The sequence below is a fragment of the Balaenoptera ricei genome, chromosome 2 (genome assembly GCF_028023285.1).
Source record: "Balaenoptera ricei isolate mBalRic1 chromosome 2, mBalRic1.hap2, whole genome shotgun sequence".
NCBI lineage: Eukaryota > Metazoa > Chordata > Mammalia > Artiodactyla > Balaenopteridae > Balaenoptera > Balaenoptera ricei.
Genome location: NC_082640.1, coordinates 77,495,521 through 77,518,572, shown reverse-complemented (window position 1 = coordinate 77,518,572; position 23,052 = coordinate 77,495,521). Strand labels below are relative to the sequence as shown.

The window sequence follows — 23,052 nt, the reverse complement described above, 5'->3', positions numbered from 1 at the left end:
AAGGAACCTCCATACTGTTCTCCATAGTGGCTGTATCAATTTACATTCCCACCAACAGTGCAAGAGGGTTCCCTTTTCTCCACACCCTCTCCAGCATTTGTTGTTTGTAGATTTTCTGATGATGCCCATTCTAACTGGTGTGAGGTGATACCTCATTGTAGTTTTGATTTTCATTTCTCTAATAATTAGGTGATGTTGAGAAGCTTTTCATGTGCTTCTTGGCCATCTGTATGTCTTCTTTGGAGAAATGTCTATTTAGGTCTTCTGCCCATTTTTGGATTGGGGTGTTTGTTTCTTTAATATTGAGCTGAATGAGCTGTTTATATATTTTGGAGATTAATCCTTTGTCCGTTGATTTGTTTGCAAATATTTTCTCCCATTCTGAGGGTTGTCTTTTCGTCTTGTTTATGGTTTCCTTTGCTGTGCAAAAGCTTTGAAGTTTCATTAGGTCCCATTTGTTTATTTTTGTTTTTATTTCCATTACTCTAGGAGATGGATCAAAAAAGATCTTGCTGTGATTTATGTCAAAGAGTGTTCTTCCTATGTGTTCCTCTAAGAGTTTTAAAGTGTCCAGTCTTACATTTAGGTCTCGAATCCATTTTGAGTTTATTTTTGTGTATGGTGTTAGGGAGTGTTCTAATTTCGTTCTTTTACATGTAGCTGTCCAGTTTTCCCAGCACCATTTACTGAAGAGACTGTCTTTTCACCATTGTATATCCTTGCCTCCTTTGTCATAGATTAGTTGACCATCAGTGCATGGGTTTATCTCTGGGCTTTCTATCCTGTTCCATTGATCTATATTTCTGTTTTTGTGCCAGTACCATATTGTCTTGATTACTGTAGCTTTGTAGTATAGTCCGAAGTTGGATAGTCTGATTCCTCCAGCTCCGTTTTTTTCCCTCAAGATTGCTTTGGCTAAACAGGGTCTTTTGTGTCTCCATACAAATTTTAAGATTTTTTTGTTCTAGTTCTGTAAAAAATGCCATTGGTAATTTGACAGGGATTGCACTGAATCTGTAGATTGCTTTGGGTAGTACAGTCATTTTCACAATATTGATTCTTCCAATCCAAGAACATGGTATATCTCTCCATCTGTTTGTGTCATCTTTGATTTTTTATCCATGTCTTACAGTCTTCTGAGTACAAGTCTTTTACCTCCTTAGGTAGGTTTATTCCTAGGTATTTTATTATTTTTGTTGCAGTGGTGAATGGGATTGTTTCCTTAATTTCTCTTTCTGATCTTTCCTTGTCAGTGTATAGGAATGCAGGAGATTTCTGTGCATTGATTTTGTATCCTGCAACTTTACCAAATTCATTGAGTAGCTCAAGTAGTTTTCTGGTGGCATTTTTAGGATTATCTATGTATAGTATCATGTCATCTGCAAACAGTGACAGTTTTACTTCTTATTTTCCAATTTGTATTCCTTTTATTTCTTTTTTTTCTCTGATTGCTGTGGCTAGGACTTCCAAAACTATGCTGAATAATAGTGGCGCGAGTGGACAACCTTGTCTTGTTCCTGATCTTAGAGGAAATGCTTTCAGTTTTTCACCATTGAGAATGATGTTAGCTGTGGGTTGTCAAATATGGCCTTTATTATGTTGAGGTAGGTTCCCTCTATGCCCACTTTCTGGAGAGTTTTTTCATAAATGGATGTTGAATTTTGTCAAAAGTTTTTCTGCATCTATTGAGATGGTCATATGCTTTTTATTCTTCAGTTCATTAATATGGTGTATCACATTGATAGATTTGCATGTATTGAAAAATCCTTGCATCCCTGTGGTAAATCCCACTTGATCATTGTGTATGATCCTTTTAATGTGTGCTTGGATTCTGTTTGCTAGTATTTTGTTGAGGATTTTTGCATCTATATTCATCAGTGATATTGGTCTGTAATTTTCTTTTTTTGTAGTATCTTTGTCTGTTTTTGGCATCAGGGTGATGGTGGCCTCATAGAATGAGTTTGGGAGTGTTCCCTCCTCTGGAAGAGTTTGAGAAGGATGGTTGTTAGCTCTTCTCTAAATGTTTGATAGAATTCACCTGTGAAGTCATCTGGTCCTGGACTTTTGTTTGCTGGAAGATTTTTAACCACAGTTTCAATTTCATTACTTGTGATTGGTCTGTTCACATTTTCTATTACTTCCTGGTTCAGTCTTGGAACGTTGTACCTTTCTAAGTATTTGTCCATTTCTTCCAGGTTGTCCATTTTATTGGCATAGAGGTGCTTGTAGTAGTCTCTTATGATGCTTTGTATTTCTGCAGTGTCCATTGTAACTTCTCCTTTTTCATTTCTAATTTTATTGATTTGAGTCCTCTCCCTTTTTTTCTTAATGTGTCTCGCTAAAGGTTTATCAATTTTGTTTATCTTCTCAAAGAACTAGCTTTTAGTCTTATTGATCTTTACTATTGTTTTCTTTGTTTCTATTTCATTTATTTCTGCCCTGATCTTTATGATTTCTTTCCTTCTACTAACTTTGGGTTTTGTTTATTCTTCTATCTCTAGTTCCTTTAGGTGTATGATTAGATTGTTTATTTGAGATTTTTCTTGTTTCTTGACGTAGGCTTGTATTGCTGTAAACTTCCCTCGTAGAACTGCTTTTGCTGCATCCCATAGGTTTTGGATCATCGTGTTTTCATTGTCATTTGTCTCTAGGTATTTTTTGATATCCTCTTTGATTTCTTCAGTGAACTCTTGGTTATTTAGTAACGTACTGTTTAGCCTCAATGTGTTTGTGTTTTTTGTGTTTTTTTCCCTGTAACTGATTTCTACTCTCATAGCGTTGTGGTCGGAAAATATGCTTGATATGATTTCAATTTTCTTAAATTTGCCGAAGCTTGATTTGTGACCCAAGATGTGATCTGTCCTGGAGACTATTCCATGTGCACTTGAGAAGAACGTGTATTCTGCTGTTTTTGTATGGAATGTCCTATAAAATATCAATTAAATCTCTCTGGTCTATTGTGTCATTTAAAGCTTGTGTTTCCTTATTAATTTTCTGTCGGGATGATCTGTCCATTGGTGTAAGTGGGGTGTTAAAGTCCCCCACTATTATTGTGTTACTGTCGATTTCCTCTTTTATAGCTGTTAGCAGTTGCCTTCTGTATTGAGATGCTCCTATGTTAGGTGCATATATATTTATAATTGTTACATCTTCTTCTTGCATTGATCCCTTGATCATTATGTAGTGTCCTTCCTTGTCTCTTGTAACATTCTTTATTTTAACGTCTATTTTATCTGATATGAGTATTGCTACTCCAGCTTTCTTTTGATTTCCATTTGCATGGAATACTTTTTCCATCCCCTCGCCTTCAGTCTGTATGTGCCCCTAGGTCTGAAGTGAGTCTCTTGTAGACAGCATATATATGGGTCTTGTTTTTGTATTGATTCAGCGAGCCTGTGTCTTTTGCTTGGAGCATTTAATCCATTCACATTTTTATTTATTTATTTATTTATTTTTGGCTGCATTGGGTCTCCATTGCTGTGCGCAGGCTTTCTCTGATTGTGGCGAACAGGGGCTACTCTCTCATTGCAGTGTGCAGGCTTCTCAGTGCAGTGGCTTCTCTTGTTGCAGAGCATGGGCTCTGGGCGTGCAAGTTTCAGTAGTTGTGGCTCATGGGCTCTAGAGCACAGGCTCAGTAGTTGTGGCACACGGGCTTTGTTGCTCTGCAGCATGTGGGATCTTCCCTGACCAGGGCTCAAACCCATGTCCCCTGTATCGGCAGGTAAGCCCCTAATCCATTCACATTTAAGGCATTTATCAATATGTATATTCCTATTACCATTTTCTTAATTGTTTAGTGTTTGTTTTTGTAGGTCCTTTTCTTCTCTTCTGTTTCCCACTTAGAAAAGTTCGTTTAGCATTTGTTATAGAGCTGGTTTGGTGGTGCTGAATTCTCTTAGCTTTTGCTTGTCTGTAAAGGTTTTAATTTCTCCATCGAATCTGAATGAGATCCTTTCCAGGTAGAGTAATCTTGCTTGTAGGTTCTTCCCTTTCATCACTTTAAATATATCATGCCACTGCCTGCTGGCTTGTAGAGTTTCTGCTGAGAAATCAGAAACTGTTAACCTTATGGGAGTTCCCTTGTATGTTGTCATTTTCCCCTTGTTGCTTTTAATAATTTTTCTTTGTCTTTAATTTTTGTCAATATGATTACCATGTGTCTTGGCGTGTTTCTCCTTGGGTTTATCCTGCCTGGGACTCTCTGAGCTTCCTGGTCTTGGGTGGCTATTTCCTTTCCCATGTTAGGGAAGTTTTCGACTATAATCTCTCCAAATATTTTCTCGGGTCCTTTCTCTTCCTCTTCTCCTTCTGGGACCCCTATAATGTGAATGTTGGTGTGTTTAATGTTGTCCCAGAGGTCTTTTAGGCTGTCTTCATTTCTTTTTATTCTTTTTTCTTTTTTCTGTTCCATGGCAGTGACTTCCACCATTCTGCCTTCCAGGTCACTTATCCGTTCTTCTGCCTCAGTTATTATGCAATTTTTTTTTTTTTTTTTTTTTTTTTTGGCTGTGTTGGGTTTTCGTTTCTGTGCGAGGGCTTTCTCTAGTTGCAGCAAGCAGGGGCCACTCTTCATCGCGGTGCATGGGCCTCTCACTATCGCGGCCTCTCTTGCTGTGGAGCACAGGCTCCAGACGTGCAGGCTCAGTAGTTGTGGCGCATGGGCTTTGTTGCTCCGCAGCATGTGGGATCTTCCCAGGCCAGGGCTCGAACCCGTGTCCCCGTGCATTGGCAGGCAGATTCTCAACCACTGCACCACCAGGGAAGCCCAGTTATTCTGCTCTTGATTCTTTCTAATGTATTTTTCATTTCAGTTATTGTATTATTCATCTCTGTTTGTTCTCTAATTCTTCTAGGTCTTTGTTAAACATTTCTTGCATCTTCTTGATCTTTGCCTCCATTCTTTTTCTGAGGTCCTGGATCATCTTCACTATCATTATTATGAATTCTTTTTCTGGAAGGTTGCCTATCTCCACTTCATTTAGTTGCTTTTCTGAGGTTTTATCTTGTTCCTTCATCTGGTACATAGTCCTCTGCCTTTTCATTTTGTCTATCTTCCTGTGAATGTGGTTTTTGTTCCACAGGCCAAAGGAGTATAGCTCTTCTTGCTTCTGCTGTCTCTCCAGTATTATGTTTAATAAGAGTGGTAAGAGTGGGCATTCTGCTTGTTCCTTCTCTTAGAGGGAAAGCTTTCAACCTTTCACTGTTGACTGTGATGTTAGCTGTGGATTTGTCATACATGACCTTTATTATGTTGAGGTGTGTTTCTTCTATACCCAATTGTTGAGAGTTTTTAATCAAGAAATGATGTTGAATTCTGTCAAATGCTGTTTCTGAATCTATTGTGATGATCATATGATTTTTGTCTTTCTTTTAATGTAGTGTATCAGTTGATTTGCATATGTGGAACCATCCTTGAATTCCAGTGATAATTCCCCTTTGATCATAATGTATTATCTTTTGAATGTGCTGTTGAATTTGGTTTGCTAAAACTTTGTTCAGAATTTTTGCATCTAAGCTCATATTCTTAACCACTAGACAAGTTATTCTCAGGTTGATCTGCCACTTTAGAAAAATGCAGATTCCCAGGCCTCCCGATCTACTGAATCAGCTCAAATGTAGAAGATTAGGTAAAACATAGGGGATCCTGGAAGGGCAGGTATTCATTTAGCAGTGGTTTACGGACAGAACCCTGGCTGGGTATGTCCTGTAGTCAGAGTTTTATTTCCCCATTGACCTGTAGCCTGGTTTGGCTCTTGGAACTGCCTGATTCAGCTCCTGGGGCTGCCTAATTCAAATGGCATTCCTGGAGCACCCCAGTTGGTAGAGGCAGCCTAGTAAGCTCCAGAGCTACTGCATAGGATTGATAGATTCTTACTACCCAAAAGAGCTTGGACAAATGGGAGAGGGGAGGCTGAAGTCCTCATTCTGAAGAGGGCCCTCCTTTTCCTGACACAAAGGCAAAATGCTATTGCCAAGACATGTGATGTACTACCTAAAAGAGGTACACAGAATTCACAGAAAGGTGCTAGATAGGCCAGCTGACAAAGACCTTGGTGGGTCAGTACCAGAAAGTATCTGGAAGGAACTATGTTGGGCCAAGACATGAGGTGGAAGAGATCTTAGGTAAGTTTTGAAGGGAAGGGGAAGTGAAGTATTGAATGCCAAGCTCTGTATTAGACATTTCACCAAGTTTCATCTGATTCTCGCAACACTCGTATGAGATGGGTATTCATTTGTGCAATTTAAGAGAAGGAAATTGAGGCTCCCAGAGATTAAGTGAGCTTCCCAAGTTCACACAGCTCATAACTAATAGAGAATCAAATACAGAGCCGACTGGCTCCAAAGCCAGTGCCCTGTCCATTACACTATTCTGCCTCTCCCATTGCTTCCAGAAATGGCACAGAACTTTTTAAGATACATGTTCATGGTCTGAAGGGGGCAAGCACTAATCATCTGTGCCTCCAGACATAAGGAGTGAAGGGAGGACATTGATCCAGAAGAATATCTTAAGGAAAGTGGAACAAGGGTAAAAGCACATGCCCAGAAAAGTTTTACAGCTTCAGAACCTAGACATATGGAGAGATAGGTAGAGAAATGGGGTTCTGGTACTAGTTTGATTTGTTTAGCCAGCTGTTGGCCTTTGGCCAGTCACTGAACCCCTCCTTATTTCTCCATCAGGAAATGAACATGCAGAGAATGGGAACAGTTGTGGTGCAGACCCCAGGGCTGGGGAATCTCAAAGGAGATGAGGGCTACCAAGGGTCTCAGGAAAGCTGAAGGGCCCAGGGTACAGGCTGCAGCCATGACCTCAAGCTCCAGAGGTGACATATTGATCACACATGAGCTCACTCTACTCCCACATTCCATAGTCCTTCCCTCCCCTCAGGACCAGCCTTTGATTGGAATCCCCAGGATTATCTGGGGAACTGGTAATACTACCCACCAGTGGGGTACCCTGGCTGCCTTCACACCCGCCACTCTATGGCTGGGTAGTTGCCTCTCCTATTCTTCAGCCAAGAAAACACTTGCAGTCGTCTATTTAGCAATCGTCTATTTACTTGCTTCCACCATATGAACATGAAATTCTTGAAAGCACAGTCTGTCTTCTTTACTGTTGTATCCACTACATTAAGCACAATCCCTTCCACATAGTACATGCTCACTAAATATATGGTGGAATGAATGAATGGGATCATGTGCATCCTCAGCCTCTAAGATGTAAGATCTAAGGGGGCCCAATGACCTGCCCTCTCAACCCCAAGGAAGCCCCAGGGAGGCTCAGCAGTTGGGTGGGCTAGGACCATTCCCTCACCAGGCAGCCCCTAAACTCCTGCCCTAGAGATCCTATCCCAAGTGCTTCAGCTCACATTCCCCCACCCACAGTTTACTTTTGCCTTAAAGAGCAACACTGGGGCTGTTTGGCCAAGTTCATGCTTAATGCATTCCTCATACTGCAAGTGTTTCTCTTTGCAAAGCATCAGGCTCAGATTCCAGTGCAGGAGAGGGCAGCATTCCTGTGGGAACAGAGCCAGAGTCCTCAGGTCGCAGCTGCTCTCTCACTTTTCTTTTTGCCTGATTAGCTCTGTCCTCAAAAACACTTCTCTCTGGCATCTTTTATTTACTGAAAGTCAGAGATAGGACAGTCTTAGGACTCACACATCTCAGAACTGGAGAGACCCTGGAATCTTCTCCCAACCTCTTGGTTTTCCAGAGGTAGAAACAGAGACCCAGCTGGTCTGGGGAAAAAGCCAGGTCTAGAAGCTTGATCCAGCTGACTCAGAAAAGCCGAGGACATCTCATGTACCACCATGGAGACCTCACAGCTGGCTGGTCCAATGTCCTCATTTTCCAGATGAGGAAACTGAGGCCTAGAAAGTTAAATGACTTGCTCAAGGTCAACCCGGATGAGTTAATGAGAAACCAGGACCTACGGAGATCTGCCAGCACACAAACACACATAGTCCACCAATAGCTAAATATGAGTGAGATAGTTCTGAGTGTCTAAAGCCACGTTGTCTATACAAGCAGATACAGCAGACCCAAACATGAACGTGCTCAGTTGCTTACCTCATGTGGAATGCCTTCAAGTCAGTCTCTGAGTTCTCTTCTAAGTCACCATAAGTGCAGTTCAACACAGCCACACTCTAGACCATGGGAATGCAACTGTGAAAAGACTGATTTCAGGGACCTCATGGTCAGTGAGCCTTCCGTGGGGTGCTGAAGACCTGGCAAAGGAGATTTATGGGTCAGTCCTGGTGGGTGACTTTAACTTCCTGGTCTGCAAAAGAGCCACTCTCAGAATGAGGCTCAACTCAACTACTTCCTGTGTGACCTTGGTCCAGACACTTATCTTCTCTGAGACCCAGTTTCATTGGGGATAGCACCTACTCGCAGAGGTGTTATGAGGATGGGATAAAATACAGAATTCCAAGTTACTAGCAAAAAGTAAGTGATAACCACATAAATAGTCCTTTAACCAGCCTTACCAATTCCTACAGCACCCCCTCATCACCTTTAATGAGAGCTTTTGGGTTTTATGGATTCTCTGGGTTGGTAATAATTATGACTACACCTGTGGGGGACTTACTTGTAAGACTGCTTCAACTCCCATGTCAGCAAAATGATCCCACCATTTAACCAAACAGTCCCACACCAGGTAATTCATGCTCATGGAAATAATCCTCTGAAAAGAAAAGCTCTCTGTGTGAAGTTCATTGCAGCTCTGTTTAGAAAGGTGAAAAATTAAAAACACAGTGCTTGTCCCAGATAGGGAAATGGATACATAAGTTCCAAAGCATTCCCTCAGTGGAATATTACTTAGCCTTTAAAAATGATGAGGATGAACACTGCAGGGATATGGAAAGATGTTTATTACATAATGTGAAATTTAAAAAAGCAAAAAGCAGTTATATCTGCACAGTTACATGAAAAATATATTTGCTTCTGGATACAGAATAGAAGCACAGGAAAATAAAAAGTCAATCCATTAGGGTGATGAGAATGTGAGTCTATTTTTTAAAACTTGTTTTTTACTGTTACTCCACTTTGTGCAACAAATACATTTTTTAAAGAATAGGGAAGAAAACTCAATACGTGCTCCAGAAACAATTTAGCTGAAGGCAAGTTTCATTTGTGGGAAAATGCCTGGCATGGAGTTGGTACGCAGGAAGTGTTGGTAGAGAGAATGAATGAGTAAATAAGTGAAGAAGCGAGTGAACAGAGCACCATAGCTGTGCCATTGGGAAGCCAAATTAGACAAGAAGGATTTCTGTTCTCTTTTCCCACTTAAGCTACTGGCTCAAGGTCTGTTTGGAAAAGCCATCCTGGGTCTGCTCTTCCTGTGGAGCTGAGAATAAGAGGAGAGATGAAGCACTGCACACCTGAGCAGGCTCAAAAGAAGATAAAGTATGCACAAGGCTTAGCAGAGTGTCAGGCACATAGCAAACACCCAGCAAATGTTGAGCACCGTTATGACCATCAGTAGTGGACAGAAGCAGAGCCAGTCTAGTAGAGACCACCTGGGTCTCCACAAAAAAGAAGTGTTATCTTGAGAGGATAAGCCCAAGTATTCAAAGAAGCCCGGTATTCAAATCTCCTCTTTGTTCTAAACTAGCTGTGTGAACTTAGATAAGTGAGTTTGCCTCTCTGAGTCTCAGCTTCCTCATCTTTAAATACCAGAATAATTTATTGAGATATTATTTTGAATTTATTTTCCCACCACCACCATTCCTTAGTTTAGCGGTATTTTCAGGACTCAGAAGCAGAAGCCACTTGAATCTAACATATGTTCCTATCTTTTGTAAAAGCCTAAATTCATCAAAAAGATAATTCTAGGTATCCCCAAAAGGAGATGAGAAAGAGAGAGGATGCTTAACTCCCTGACTGGGAGAGGATAGGGGCTGGTGTGTCCCGAAGTAGCAAGAACCCAGCCAGAGTTTCCATGACACTCCTAAGGGAGGAGGTGGTGTGGTGCCCTCCTGCCTCAGAGGGCTTCCCACCCCTTAAGTACAACCCCAAAGAGTGGAATTTCTGAGGACTGTGTAAAATGGGACTGAGCTTCTTAGCAGGTGGACCTGATATAGAAAATAACCAGTACAGGGGGCTTCCCTGGTGGCACAGTGGTTGAGAATCTGCCTGCCAATGCAGGGGACACGGGTTCGAGCCCTGGTCTGGGAAGATCCCACATGCCGCAGGGCAACTGGGCCCGTGAGCCACAACTACTGAGCCTGCGCGTCTGGAGCCTGTGCTCCACAACAAGAGAGGCCGCGATAGTGAGGGGCCCGCGCACCGCGATGAAGAGTGGCCCCCACTTGCCGCAACTAGAGAAAGCCCTCGCACAGAAACGAAGACCCAACACAGCCATAAATAAATAAATAAATAAAAATAAAATAAAAAATTTTTAAAAAAAATTTTTTAAATAAAATAAAATAACCAGTACAGAGAGATCTTTGCACAAAGTTGGGAAAAAAGAACTCCACCAAAACTGTGCAGGATGGGAACTCAATGCCCCATTTAAGCTGACAAAAGAAAATAAAGAAATGTGCTACTTGTCACTCACTTGAGTTTTGTGGACTAAGATCTCCCTCAGTGGTGAGCTTGTTTTTTAACTGATGCTCTTTCAAAACAAACAAACAACTTGATATTTAGCCAATTTCCATGGTGTAAATACTCCTATATGGCCAATTTCAAACTACCAACATTAAATTACTGAACATGGAGAGTTGAGAAGAAGTGCACACAATTGGCTCTCCTGAGCCGGCTCCCACACACACCACTGAGATTCACACATTATGAGCTTTCTATGTCTAGAGCGCTCTCAAAGATGTTTCTCAGCACTAGGGTTCCAGGACAGTAGGTTAAGGCTAATTCATAATGGTTAAAGCCATTCACTTTATCAAGTGTAGTCTGCTGATTTTATTTATGTTGAAATATGGCCTAGTGGAACTGCTGACACTTCTACCTTTGAAGAACACCCCTCCCCAAAAATGAGCCATCCCCTTTGTCAATAAATAAATATAAATGTTCCAAACTGAATCTATTCCTTCCTTTGATTAAGTGGTCTTGTGACTAAGAACAGACCATGCATCATCACTAAGGGTTACTAAGAGGAAGTCCATATATCTTTCCTTCAAGTTGTTTTAAAACAATATATTTTAACCTATAACTCATAATAATCCTAAAGGTAAGATTAGGACTATAAGATTACTTCTGTAAGATAAGACTAACTACTGCTAGTCCCATTTTATAAGTGAGGTACAGAGAGGTTAAGTAACTAACCCAAGGCTACACAGCTAGTAAGTAGCAGAGCTGGGATTCAAGCTAGGTTATCTGAGTCCAGAGCACAGGCTCCTAAACTCTCCACAGCACTATGTCTCCCTGTGCAGTAACAAGCCAACTACAGGATGTGGTCTCATCTTGGGTCTCTTCCATCCATGGGGCCAGATTAGAAAGCAGTCAGCAATCTCTCTCCTTTCCTCACCTAGGTATAAGGTACCCAATTCATCTTCTGGCAGCTGATTGTGGATGAGGGAGTGGGCCCCATTTTTCTCTTACAGGCACAATACTGCCAATAATAAAGCAACTATTTCTCCCAGTGTGCTTGTCTCCACAAGGTGGTAGCTCTGGGCTGTAGTGGGACAGTGCTCCTAGAGCCCTTGACTATACCATCTGACAATGCCCTAACCTTATAATTAGAGTGAAGGTCCTCTGCCCCAATCCCTCCTTCTGTTCCTTGGAAGCTTCCCTTGGCAACTGTATAGGTCATGCCAGAGACAGGGCAGTGAGGGATAAGGGAAAATGAAACTTAAAGTCAGGAGCTGGACAGTCGTCAACATTCAAATAAAAATTTGAAACAGGAATGCTGTTGAGTTAATTTTTCTATCAAAATAACTCTTGGCAACTCTCAAACCAAGGCTTTATGCCAAGATCCACCATTCCAAGAGCTGTTGAAGAACCTGTGATTGTCCAGCTCCTGGGCAGCTTTCCCTGGCCTGACTCTGGTCAGATGCCAGCATCACAGCCCTCTTAGCTGTGTAAGAATTCTCCTGGAGTTACCTCTGGTGAGGGAAGGAAAAACCTCTGGTCTGAAGATGAGGCTGACAGTTCTGACAGGTGTTGGAGGGGGTCGTGGGACTTGTGGTTTTATTACTCTGGTCACCTCTGTTGTTTGGGGGCATTTCCCATCGACAAGAGGATGAACCAGCAGCTGTCTTCTGGGACTCAAGATGTGTTTCCTATGTGACAACCAGGGGCCTTACTTGACGGGATCAGTCTTTATAAGACACAGAATGTAAGTCCTCTGAGCTTTACCCCAGTGACAGGAACAGAGTCCCAAAACATGGCAGGAACGTGCGTTGGGACTCCTGTCCTCCAGCAGAGTAGGAAGATGCTGGCTTGGATGTTAGGAGAGCTGAGTTCTTTTGATTCTGCCATTAACTAGATGCATGGTTTGGGACAGGTCTGTTGGCCTCTCTGGGTCCCAGTTTCATCTGTAAAATAAGGAAGTTGGACTAGATCGTTATTACCGATAAGAGGTCCCTGGTGCTTATGGAATAATGGTTGGGGTGGGAGAATGGCATCACCAAACTATTTTCAAACAAATTACAAAGGGAGATTGTACCACACAATGTCATTTCTTTGCTTTTCACTGTAATTCTACCTATTTGGTGTGGTAACACTGATTCTCTCCAGAGGACTGGAATAGTAGATTGATGGTGTTATCTATATCCTTACTAAATAAGAAAAGGAAAATGAGAAACTCCTCAATAAATGAGGTTGCTTGAGATGCACAGAAAGAGAATTAAAAGCAGGCAGTAAATGCTGTATCATGTGGTCTCCCAGTCCCTTTCCTCTCTAACCCTCTCTGACCAGATGATTTGGGTTCCCAAGTATGGACCCCCTAGGTGCCTCTAGTCATCCCTGCCCAAAAGGAACCTGGAAGGGCTTTGCAGGTATGCCAGGTCTCCCTGAGGTCCTGGAGGGCTGGGCTCATCCCAGACTGATCCAATAATTTGGTTCAAAGTCAGGGCTGGAGCTCTCCCTGCCAACTGACCTCAACCCCAGAGGACTCAGAAACATCTTGTCCTCTCAGGCCAGCCCAGCCCTGCATAAGCAACTGATGCAGAAAGACTGCCATGCAGCCTTCAGTGCCCAGGCCCAGACACTGGGTCATGTGGAGAAACAACAGTATTGCCTGGCTGTAGCTCATTTTCTGAACAATTTTTTAAATGTACACCTAGGGAACCACTACCACCATCAAGATATAAAATACTTCAACCCCTCCAAAAGTTTCCCTTTGCCTTTTCCATCCCCAGGCCCCAGGAAACCACTGATCTGCTCTCTGTCACTATAGTTTTGCCTTTTCCAGAATGTCATATAAATAGAATCACACAGTATGCAAGCTTTTAAGCTGGGCCTCTTTCACTTAGTGTACATTCCATGGATATATCACAATTAGTTTATCCATTTATTAGTTGATAGGTATGGGTTGTTGCTAGTTTGTGGCTATTATGAACAAAGCTTCTGTGAACATTTGCATCTTTGCATAGACATTTGTTTTAATTTCTATTGGGTAAACTCCTAGGTTTGGAATTGCTGAGTCTTATGGTACATGTGTATTTACCTGTATAAGGAACTGCCAAGTGGTTTTCCAAAGTGGCTACAGTATTTTGCAATCCCACCAGCAATAAATGAATTGTTCTTGTTGCTCCACATCCTCACCAGCACTAGGTGTTGTCAGTCTTTTAAATTTTAACCATTTTAGAGGGGGAGAGGAGAGGCGGTATCTCATCAAGTAATTTGCCCAAGGTCACAAAAGTAGCAAGTATTGGAAATGGACCTCAAACCCAAGCCACATGGCTCCTGGTCTGGGGGCCTAACCACTACATTTGACAATCCTTGCTCTACTGACAAAAGTTTCAGTGTGAGCAAAACCAGACCTAGATCCTGCTTTCATGGAGCTTACCACCAAACTGGGGAGATAGATATTTATGTAATGACTATTCAAATAGAAAATTACAACTACGAAAACACCTAAAAGAACAAATAATAGGGAGATGGGACCAAGTCAGGACATTTCCCCTGAGGAAATGAAGATTGAGTTTACATTTGGAGAAAGAGTGATGTTAGCTAAGCAAATGGGGAAGACAGCAGAGCATGTCAGGGCAGGGGACCACACATAGACTAGGCAGGAAGGTACATTGTACCTCTGCATTTTTATCATCTTTTCTCTTTTCATTTATTCACTCAATTGCCCTTAAATCAAGGTGGCCAACTCATCCTGGCTTGACAGGACAATTGGTTACCCTACCTTGAACTGATCCAGAGTGGAATATGCCCAAGACCTTGGAACCACTTTAGGGAAGTAAGCCCCCATATCCCCAGAGGATTCCAGTACAAATGGAAAGCTCTTCTGAATGGCATACTTTTTCATAATCAGATTTCTTGAAAGAAAAAAGAAATTCTGACTTAGCCAGGGGAATACAGCCTAAGAAGAAATTTTGGAGGAAAAAAAAAAACTTTCCAGCAAGAAAACACAGCCTCTATTTACTTTCTTTACTGGAATCCACAAAAGGAGAAGCTGTAGTCTAAGGCTACAGGATGGCCAGCAAAATCAGGCCAAAAGAGACAAAGAAAACAGAATAAATCAGATTTCTGAAAACGGCTTTCCTTCCATCTCTTATCTCATCACCTTATATGACAACAAAATGGTGAAAAGAAGAAAGCAAAAATAAACAAACAAAAAGAACAGGTGAAACAGGAACGCAAAAGAGAATGGGAAGATGGCAACCTCCTAAAGGTAATAAATTACTTCAGCAATTCTAGACCCCAAAGTTTTTTAAAGAACAGCTATAAAATAAATTCATTCAAGGCAAACAGGAATTTCTGCTGAGTTCAAAACAATATTCTACAGGGAACTATATTCAATATCCTGTGATAAACCATAATGGAAAAGAATATGAAAAAGAATGTATATATATATGTATAACTGAGTCACTTTGTTGTACAGCAGTAATTAACACATTATAATTCAACTATATTTCAATAAAAAATAAATTTTAAAAAGTGAAATAAAGTAATATTCTAATGACCTGAAAAGTTACTACAGCCATATAAATCACCTCATAGGAGCAGTTTATGCCTTGGGTCATTTGGGTTCAATATTACAGTGCAGTGATGCTGGGGTGTCACAAGAGCTGGAGAATGTCACAAAGATTAGTAACTATATTGTCCAAATTGAGAAATCCAGGCATAGAAATATTTTTAGGATAATAAGTAAATGGGAGGGTGGGATGTTCAGGTCAGGGCAAAATTCAAGATGGCAGGAGTGGGAGAAGCATTGCTTACCCAGCCTTTGGTAGAATCTGCTTATCACCAAATATCAGCAACAGCTAAGAGCTAAATCTGTGAAGACCCAGTAGGGACTAATTTCTTACTCAAGTTTTTCCATCCTGCTGTAGTTCTAGAAATTCTGAAGTCCGTGTTGCCCATGTACAAATCATAGGCCTGACCACGGCAGCCAGGGACAGAGCTCTGGCTACATTTATCTCATAGGTTTGTTCCATCCTAAGCAGAGGACGTGGCCCAGAGGATGTTCAGGGTAATCATGAAGTTATGGTCTTCCAGAGGACCCCTTCCACTAGTCCTGGGTCTGGGAATATTTTCAGTGGGTTAACAAAGTGAAATCACACACACACACACACAGAGTTAGCAATTTAAATAAGAATGTGGGACTTCCCTGTTGGTCCAGTGGCAAGAATCCGCCTTGCGATGCAGGGGACGCGGGTTCAATCCCTGCTCAGGGAACTAAGATCCCACATGCTGCGGGGCAGTTAAGCCCACGTGCCACAACTACTGAGCTCGAGCACTTCAACTAGAGCCCACGTGCTCTGGAACCCACGCGCCACACCTAGAGAGAAGCCGGCACGCAGCAACAAAAGATCCTGCGTGCCTCAACGAAGATCCTGCGTGCTGCAACTAAGACCCAATGCAGCCAAAAATAAATTTTAAAAATAATAATAATAAATAAATAATAAATCTTTAAAGAAAAAAATAAGAATGTGAAGAAATTTCACAAACAGCTCTGTGGCAGGAGGCATATTAATACCTGTGGCTCCTGTCATGCACTTGTGTCCTCAGCACAAGCTAATACATGGGTGGTACTTGACAAACATGGAACTGAACAAAAGCACCCAGCGCAGGCATCACAGGCAGAAGACAGGTCCTGACTCCTCTCGGGGCCTTTTACTGGAGAATCCTTGGTTCTCCTCTAAGCCAGTTCAGTCGCCTGCAGTCATCCACCTAATGACGTCCTTACCCAAAAGAAAATGAAATAATTTATTCTTGTATGAAATTTTAGGAACCCTCAAACCTGGTGCCTGACTTAGGAATAGAGAAATCACTTGCTGCAAGGAATCTAATATTAGAAATGTAATGGCTGCACCCAGCTTTTCCTTCTGACTAATTCTGAGGAAGTTTTGCTGTCCCAGGAAGTTGCTGTCATGCAGAGGGCAACCCCAAGCCTCTCCAGCCCATCAACTTGCTTTCCAGGTTATAGGGGTTGACTCCCTCTGAAGGCTTTGACTGCCTACCTTAGTTGATATTCTCCCTCTCAAAATCACAGCCTTATCTCCAGATTCTTATCATTGGTGTGTCTTTAGCTCTTCTAAAGACATGAGAAAAATGACGATTTCAGAAGACATGCCTGAAGAAGGATAAGCTCCTATCCGATACAATTAGGACAAATTTCCTCACTCATAATGAAATCATTGGATTTACTAACTGCTTACTCACGAGTTGTGAGGTTTAAATAAGTTCATACAAATAAGACTGCTAGAAAAGTGCCTGGCACAGAGAAAGCACTCAGTAAATATTAGCTTTAAAAGTGCTGAATATCAATTTGGATATATATGCATATATAAAGAGATATAAATAAGATCACCCCTAAGAAGCGAATGATTCTACTTTGGGGAATCTTTACTAAAAAAACACTCACAGATTCAGACAAAGATTTATTTATAAAGATGATCATCAGAGCATTGCTAGTAATAGGAAAAAAAAAGAAAACAGGAAACAACCTAAATGTCCAACAATAATGAAACAAACTATGTCACTTTTCTTTTTTTTTTTAATACATTTATTTATTTACTTATTTATTTTTGGCTGCATTGGGTCTTCGTTGCTGCGGGCTTTTGTCTAGTTGTGGCGAGCGAGGGCTACTTTTCGTTGCGGTGCACGGGCTTCTCATTGCAGTGGCTTCTCTTGTTGCAGAGCACCGGCTCTAGGCACACGGGCTTCAGTAGTTGTGGCACGCAGGCTCAGTAGTTGTGGCTCACAGGCTCTAGAGCGCAGCCTCAGTAGTTGTGGTGCACGGGCTTAGTTGCTCCGTGGCATGTGGAATCTTCCCGGACCAGGGCTCGAACCCATGTCCCCTGCATTGGCAGGTGGATTTTCAACCTTTGCACCACCAGGGAAGCCCTATTCCACTTTTCAAAAGCATGTTTTTAAAGAATTTCTAATGCTGTAAGAAAATTATCATGACAGGTAAAGAGGGATATAAAACCATTCACATAATATGATCTCAATTATAGACACCCCAAACAAACATCTATGAAACAAATATATCCATAAGAATAGACTGGAAGGAAATACTCCAAATATTACTTGTGTGTTTTTCTGAGTAGTGAGATTCTTTATTCATTTCAGCATTTTTCAGATTGTATATCTACAATGAACATGTATTAATTCTACATATAGACAAAATAAAAAACAGTTAAGAGTCTACTACCATATCACAACTAATACGAAAACAACTGTGAGTTCCCAGACTAAGTCAGTGGCAGGGGGCAGAGAAGATAACCCTGAGACTGTGTCCTCAGAATTTGGTGACCCTAGTGGGTTACCAAGGGGACAGAGAGGGTATTCCAGGACAGCTCTTAAGCTTTCTAGCTTGAGCAACAGCATGGACAAATGACGGTGTCACAAACCACAATAGGAAATGTAGAAAGAAAGGAAGAAGAAGGTTGAGAGGAAAGAAAATAAATTCACTTTGGCCTCACTGGGTTTGCAGTGTCAAAAGCATACCCAGGTAGAGAAGCCCTGTCAAGAGCCTGTTATGGGCAGGGCTAAAGCCTAGGAAAGAGATTTTGGTATACTTTTGGGTGTGAGTCACAGTAGTGCATCCTTGAAGCTGTGGCTTGCCTGAGGATGCTCCAGTATTCTATGTGTTCTGTGAAGGGGTCAATCAAACTCTGCTCCCATGGAGGCTCAGACACTTGGGGACTACTCCTTCCACCCAAAATGTGACCTAAAGTAGCCCTCGCCTCCTTCAGTCATAGGACTGCTGCTGGATTACAGCGAAGAGTCTTACAGAGACTCACTGTGACTTAAACGCTGTTTGGTGCTATGGGTACTGCTTCCATTGAGGACTGCATTGCACTCTGAGTCAACCACATAAATCTTGCTGCTGTATATTTCATAGGAATAGTATTCAAGACAATGGTCCCTGCCTCATGCAATGGCCTCTTTTTACAATAACCCACAGGAAAACCATCTCAGGCTTCAGGACCAGAAAAGTATGAGCAACTGGACAGCATGAATTCTATAACTGCTCCTGTTTCCCTCTTTGATTTGGCCAATAGGAAGCTCAAAACAAAATCTGTGGCCCATCTTCTGCAACCTTATATGATCACAGAGTGTGCAGTTTAGGTTGCTAATCTATTAACATTTCTGTCTTTGTTGTTTTGCCACCTTTATTTTCTCTTTGTCCCAATTTCTTCAACTATGAATTTTCAAGAACCACTTAAAGTCAAAATTTTCCTTCCATGTCATGCCCATCTTTTGACTCTGTTTCTATCTCCTGGAGCTCCGCAAAAGAATCCTAGGCCCTCTTCCCCACAGCAGCCCTTCAGTGCTCAGGTCCTCCACCAAATCTTATATTTTTAGGCACCAGAGCCCCACTTTCTTCAAAAATTTCTCCTAGATATGAGCACCTAAAGAATCTTTCATCCTTCCAGACTCAACTGATGCCTTATCTTCTCTTGGCATCTTCCCTAAAGCCCCTACTCAGGATGTCACTCCACAGCAGTATTCACAGCAACCTCATGTGATGGCTGACTTTCATGCTTTCTTTCCCACTGGACTGGGGACTCCTGAAACACAGACGTCAGGCCCTATTTGCCTCCGACTGGTACCTAGTCAGGGCTCAGGGCATAATATAATAATATATGCTTAATAAGTATTTGTTGAGGAAGTAAATGAATGAATTAATATATACACAACCTCCTCACTCACACATATGCTAAAAGAAAACCAAGCTCCGAGGAAGAAAAGGGAGAGCTCAGGTCAGTCCAGGTGTTTGTGAGCCTTTCCATCTGACAACTCTTTTTCCCTAGGACTCTCCTGAACAGACCTGAGGCCCCAGGCACTGGGGCCAGAGCTGATTCTCCCAGCTAAATCCAGGGTAACTGGGATAAATTTTCACAGAAAGAAAGAATTTCACAGATCAAAAATGCAAGATGCTAGATGCTCCAATCTGTACTTATTTTAACAACACACATTTATGTGGGTCTAATTATGTGCCAGGCATTGTTCCGTGCTCTTTACAAATACCATCTTATTTAATCCTTGTAATGACTTCACAAGATGGGTATTATATCTATCCCCATTTTATTTTCATATAGACTTTTTAGCATTCAAGTCAGCTATCCTGAAATGAAGGAAGATATAGCTATTCGGTCACTGAATAAAAGAAAATTAGTTACCTTGAGCTCCAATTCATAAAGGGCTGACAAATCGAATGATAGCCTTTGATCTGAGACCTGGACCCCACAGAATACCACATCACGCACTAATCACTTATTAATCATCCTCAGCTCTGTCCTCCGTGAGTTCACAGCCTGGTGGAGGAAACACCACGCATCCAAACAAATAAATTACCTTAGGATCAGGGGTCCAATACGGTGCTGGCAGCAAGAGGAAGTAATTACCTCTGGTTAGAGGAGACAGCTTCCTGGAGGGGGTGATGTCTGAGTTCCATTTTAACAAATGGACCAGAGGGGAGCAGCAGAGAGGGAAGCGAGAGTGCAAAGATGCAGGGATGTGAAATGGCAATGGGGGGAACTAGTGGCAGTCTGGGGTAGCAGGAGAGCATAGAGAGGGGATGATTTGAGGGATGAGGGATCATCATTCAGGTGATGGACTTGGCTGCAATACCAAGAAGCTTAAAGATACTAACGGGTATAATAGTCATTTCTGTTCTAGAAAGATTCTTTGAGCAGCAGTGTGAGGGAGGGTGGTGAGATTGAACAGAGAGAGACCAGTTAGGAAGCTGTGGCAATAAACCAAGCAAGAAACAGTGTGCACCTGAGCTAGGGCACTGGATTCTAGGGATATTTGGGAACCTGAAGCTTTGGACTGATTGGGTGGCTGCTAAAACAGTGTAAGATGACATCCAGGTTTCTGACTTAGAGACCAGGGGGGCAGTGCATGCAATAAGATGGGGAGGACGATCTGGGATTATGCTTTCAGGAATGAGGACCAGCTCAGATAGTCTCTAAGCTTGGGAAAGTCAAACTGGGCGGCAGAAATTTTCTTATCTCAGAGAAGTTACTCAGATTCTCATTCTCATCTCCTTTTAATAAAATATGATGCGTTTCATTCTGTCATCATAGTGAAAAATCATTGCCCTCTGCTGGGAATTAATAACCTTTCAAATTAATAACCTTTGGGTAGGAAAATTGGTTTCATTAATACCTCCCCTTGCACTTTGTAGTTTCATCATCTCTCTGTCCTGCTGTCCCCTGAAACCAAAAGCCCAAGGCTTATTGTCTGAGAAGCCTGAATGACTTTATGCTCAGAAAGAATGATCAGGGTTCTTAGTAACTGGGCTGAATTGAGTTCACTGATCAAAAATACTGGTATGGCCTTGTGTCTGCCCCTCGGCCACAGGGGAGCCCACCCTCGGCTGGAACGGGCTGTGAGAGCATCCACCCCCAGCTCTTGGTCTGATTCCTAATCTTAGCAGAAAAGATGTCACCCATCTTGGGATGCCACACCTGGGGAACATGGCACCTCCCTCAGGCTCCACCCAGCTGTATCTCTGACTGACATCATGGTCTTGACAGCTGTTGGGCTGCCTCAAAGAGTTGGGTGACTGCCCATCCTCCACAAAGTGTCTCAGAGTCAGGGTGAGGCTCCCCACAAAGAGAAGCTAGATAGCCTTTCAGGAAAACAACAGAAGGCGTAATCATAAAAAACAATCTTTTTCTCCCTACCCCACCCTCACACAGTCTATGAAAGATTCCGGGTGGATATTCATTTATCCTTTTCTGCTGAAAACTCTTTAGCAGCATCTTATCATCTAGAGCATAAAGTCCAGACTCCTCAGCATCCAGGGGCCCCCCACACTCTGGCTTCCCAGCCTTCGGCTTCCTTCCACCCACAAGGTCCCCCGCCTCTGAGCCCTTACTCAGCTGTTCCCTCAGCTCGGAAAGCCCTACTCCTTCCACCCACTCACACATACACACAAGCCCTCATTGATCCCTCAGGGCCAGCATGAGCATCAGTTTCCCTGAATGCCACTCCCCATCAGGCAGAATCCACCACTCCCTCTGTGATCCTCCCCACCCCAGTCCTACCTGGTCAATGCAAGACTACGTGTGAGAACAGGTTGAGCCACAGGAGAGAATGCATAGTGTCATCAAACTAAGATGCTCCATGTGCTGTCTCCCTAGCATAGGGATGTAGGGAATTGGAGTCAGAGAGACAGGGTCCAAATCCTACCACTTATTGGCATCACGATTTTGGGCGAAATACTTATCCTCTCTGAACCTCAGTCCCAATTGCCTCTCCCATATTCCCACTGTCCTGGAGTTACTCTAGTGTCTGACTGGCTGATCCTGTAGTCACTGGGATGGCAGGATGGAGGATCTGGTCCTCTCCACCTCTATGTGGGGTCCTCCTAGGTCACCCTCCATCATCTCCCAGGAAAGAAATGGCCATTCTGCTGGAAATAAAATGCTCTTTGGGGTTCCCCAAAGCCACAGCCCATGCCTACCTCCAGCACCTTGCAGTAACCCCACTGCCTAGTGCTCTTAGAAACTTTTGGGTTGTCCCAGAGCTGGCAGAGGTGGAACCGGTGCCAGGTTAAACACTGTCTCCAATTTTATCTTCCAGAGTCATTTGGAAGGAGATCTCGAGCCATTGAAACAAAGGAAACATCACAGGAGACAAGAACCAGATTTCTGCTCTTTAAAGAAGAAACCGATAAGGGCTGTCAGATTCGGCTCAATCACTCAGACACGTTACAGCAGTGCGGCTTCAACTCCTCTCTGCCTCTGGTGATGATAGTCCACGGGTGGTTGGTAGGAAATGCTGACATGCCTTTTTTCTCTGTACTTTTACATTTTCTTTTGTTTCCCTCCCTAGTGTGTTCAATTGTAATAAAAAGATAGGGAGCTGGTGATAACAACTTCATGCATAATACTTTTAAAGTACATTCTAACTTTCCAAGTGCTTCCCCACACATTATCTTATTGATTATCTCAATTTCATGAGTAAGCAGGGCAGAGAAAGTATAATTATCTCCACATTTCAGATAATAAAATGTGGCTCAAAAAGGTCACACGGCACATAAGGGCCCATAAGAGATTGCAGTTCATGAAGGTGAATCTGCATGTTTCCCAAGAGGAGGTAGGAAGCCAGAAGACAGTCTCCCAATAAAATATTATATTTGTAAGGGTTAAATTCAGCTGCAAATAACAGGAATCCAAATTGGCAGTAGTTCAAATAAAACAGAAGTTTTTTTCCATTTCATACAACAGTCCAGTATATGTAATCCAAAACTGAATAAACAGCTTTGGTCACTGAAGTCCTCAAGGACCCAGCTTATTGCCTGCTCACTATTCTGCTATCCTTAGAGTATGGTCCAAGATGGCAGCTAGAGCACTAGCTATCACATCTGCATCCCAGGTAGCACAAGGTAGTAAAATGTAAACACAAAAAAGTAAAAAAGCAGGGTTTTTAAAAAACAACTATATTGAGGTATAATTCGCA

The 23,052-nt window shown here is 42.3% G+C and overlaps 1 protein-coding gene across 1 annotated transcript in view; it reads left to right on the top strand.

Moving 5' to 3' along the window:
• Positions 1-23,052, top strand: part of LIPC (lipase C, hepatic type) — a 174,789-nt gene that overhangs the window by 124,809 nt on the left and 26,928 nt on the right. The window contains exon 4 of the mRNA XM_059915528.1: positions 22,174-22,361. Within this exon, the coding sequence (XP_059771511.1) occupies positions 22,174-22,361 (188 nt within the window). The remainder of the gene's footprint in view (positions 1-22,173; positions 22,362-23,052) is intronic.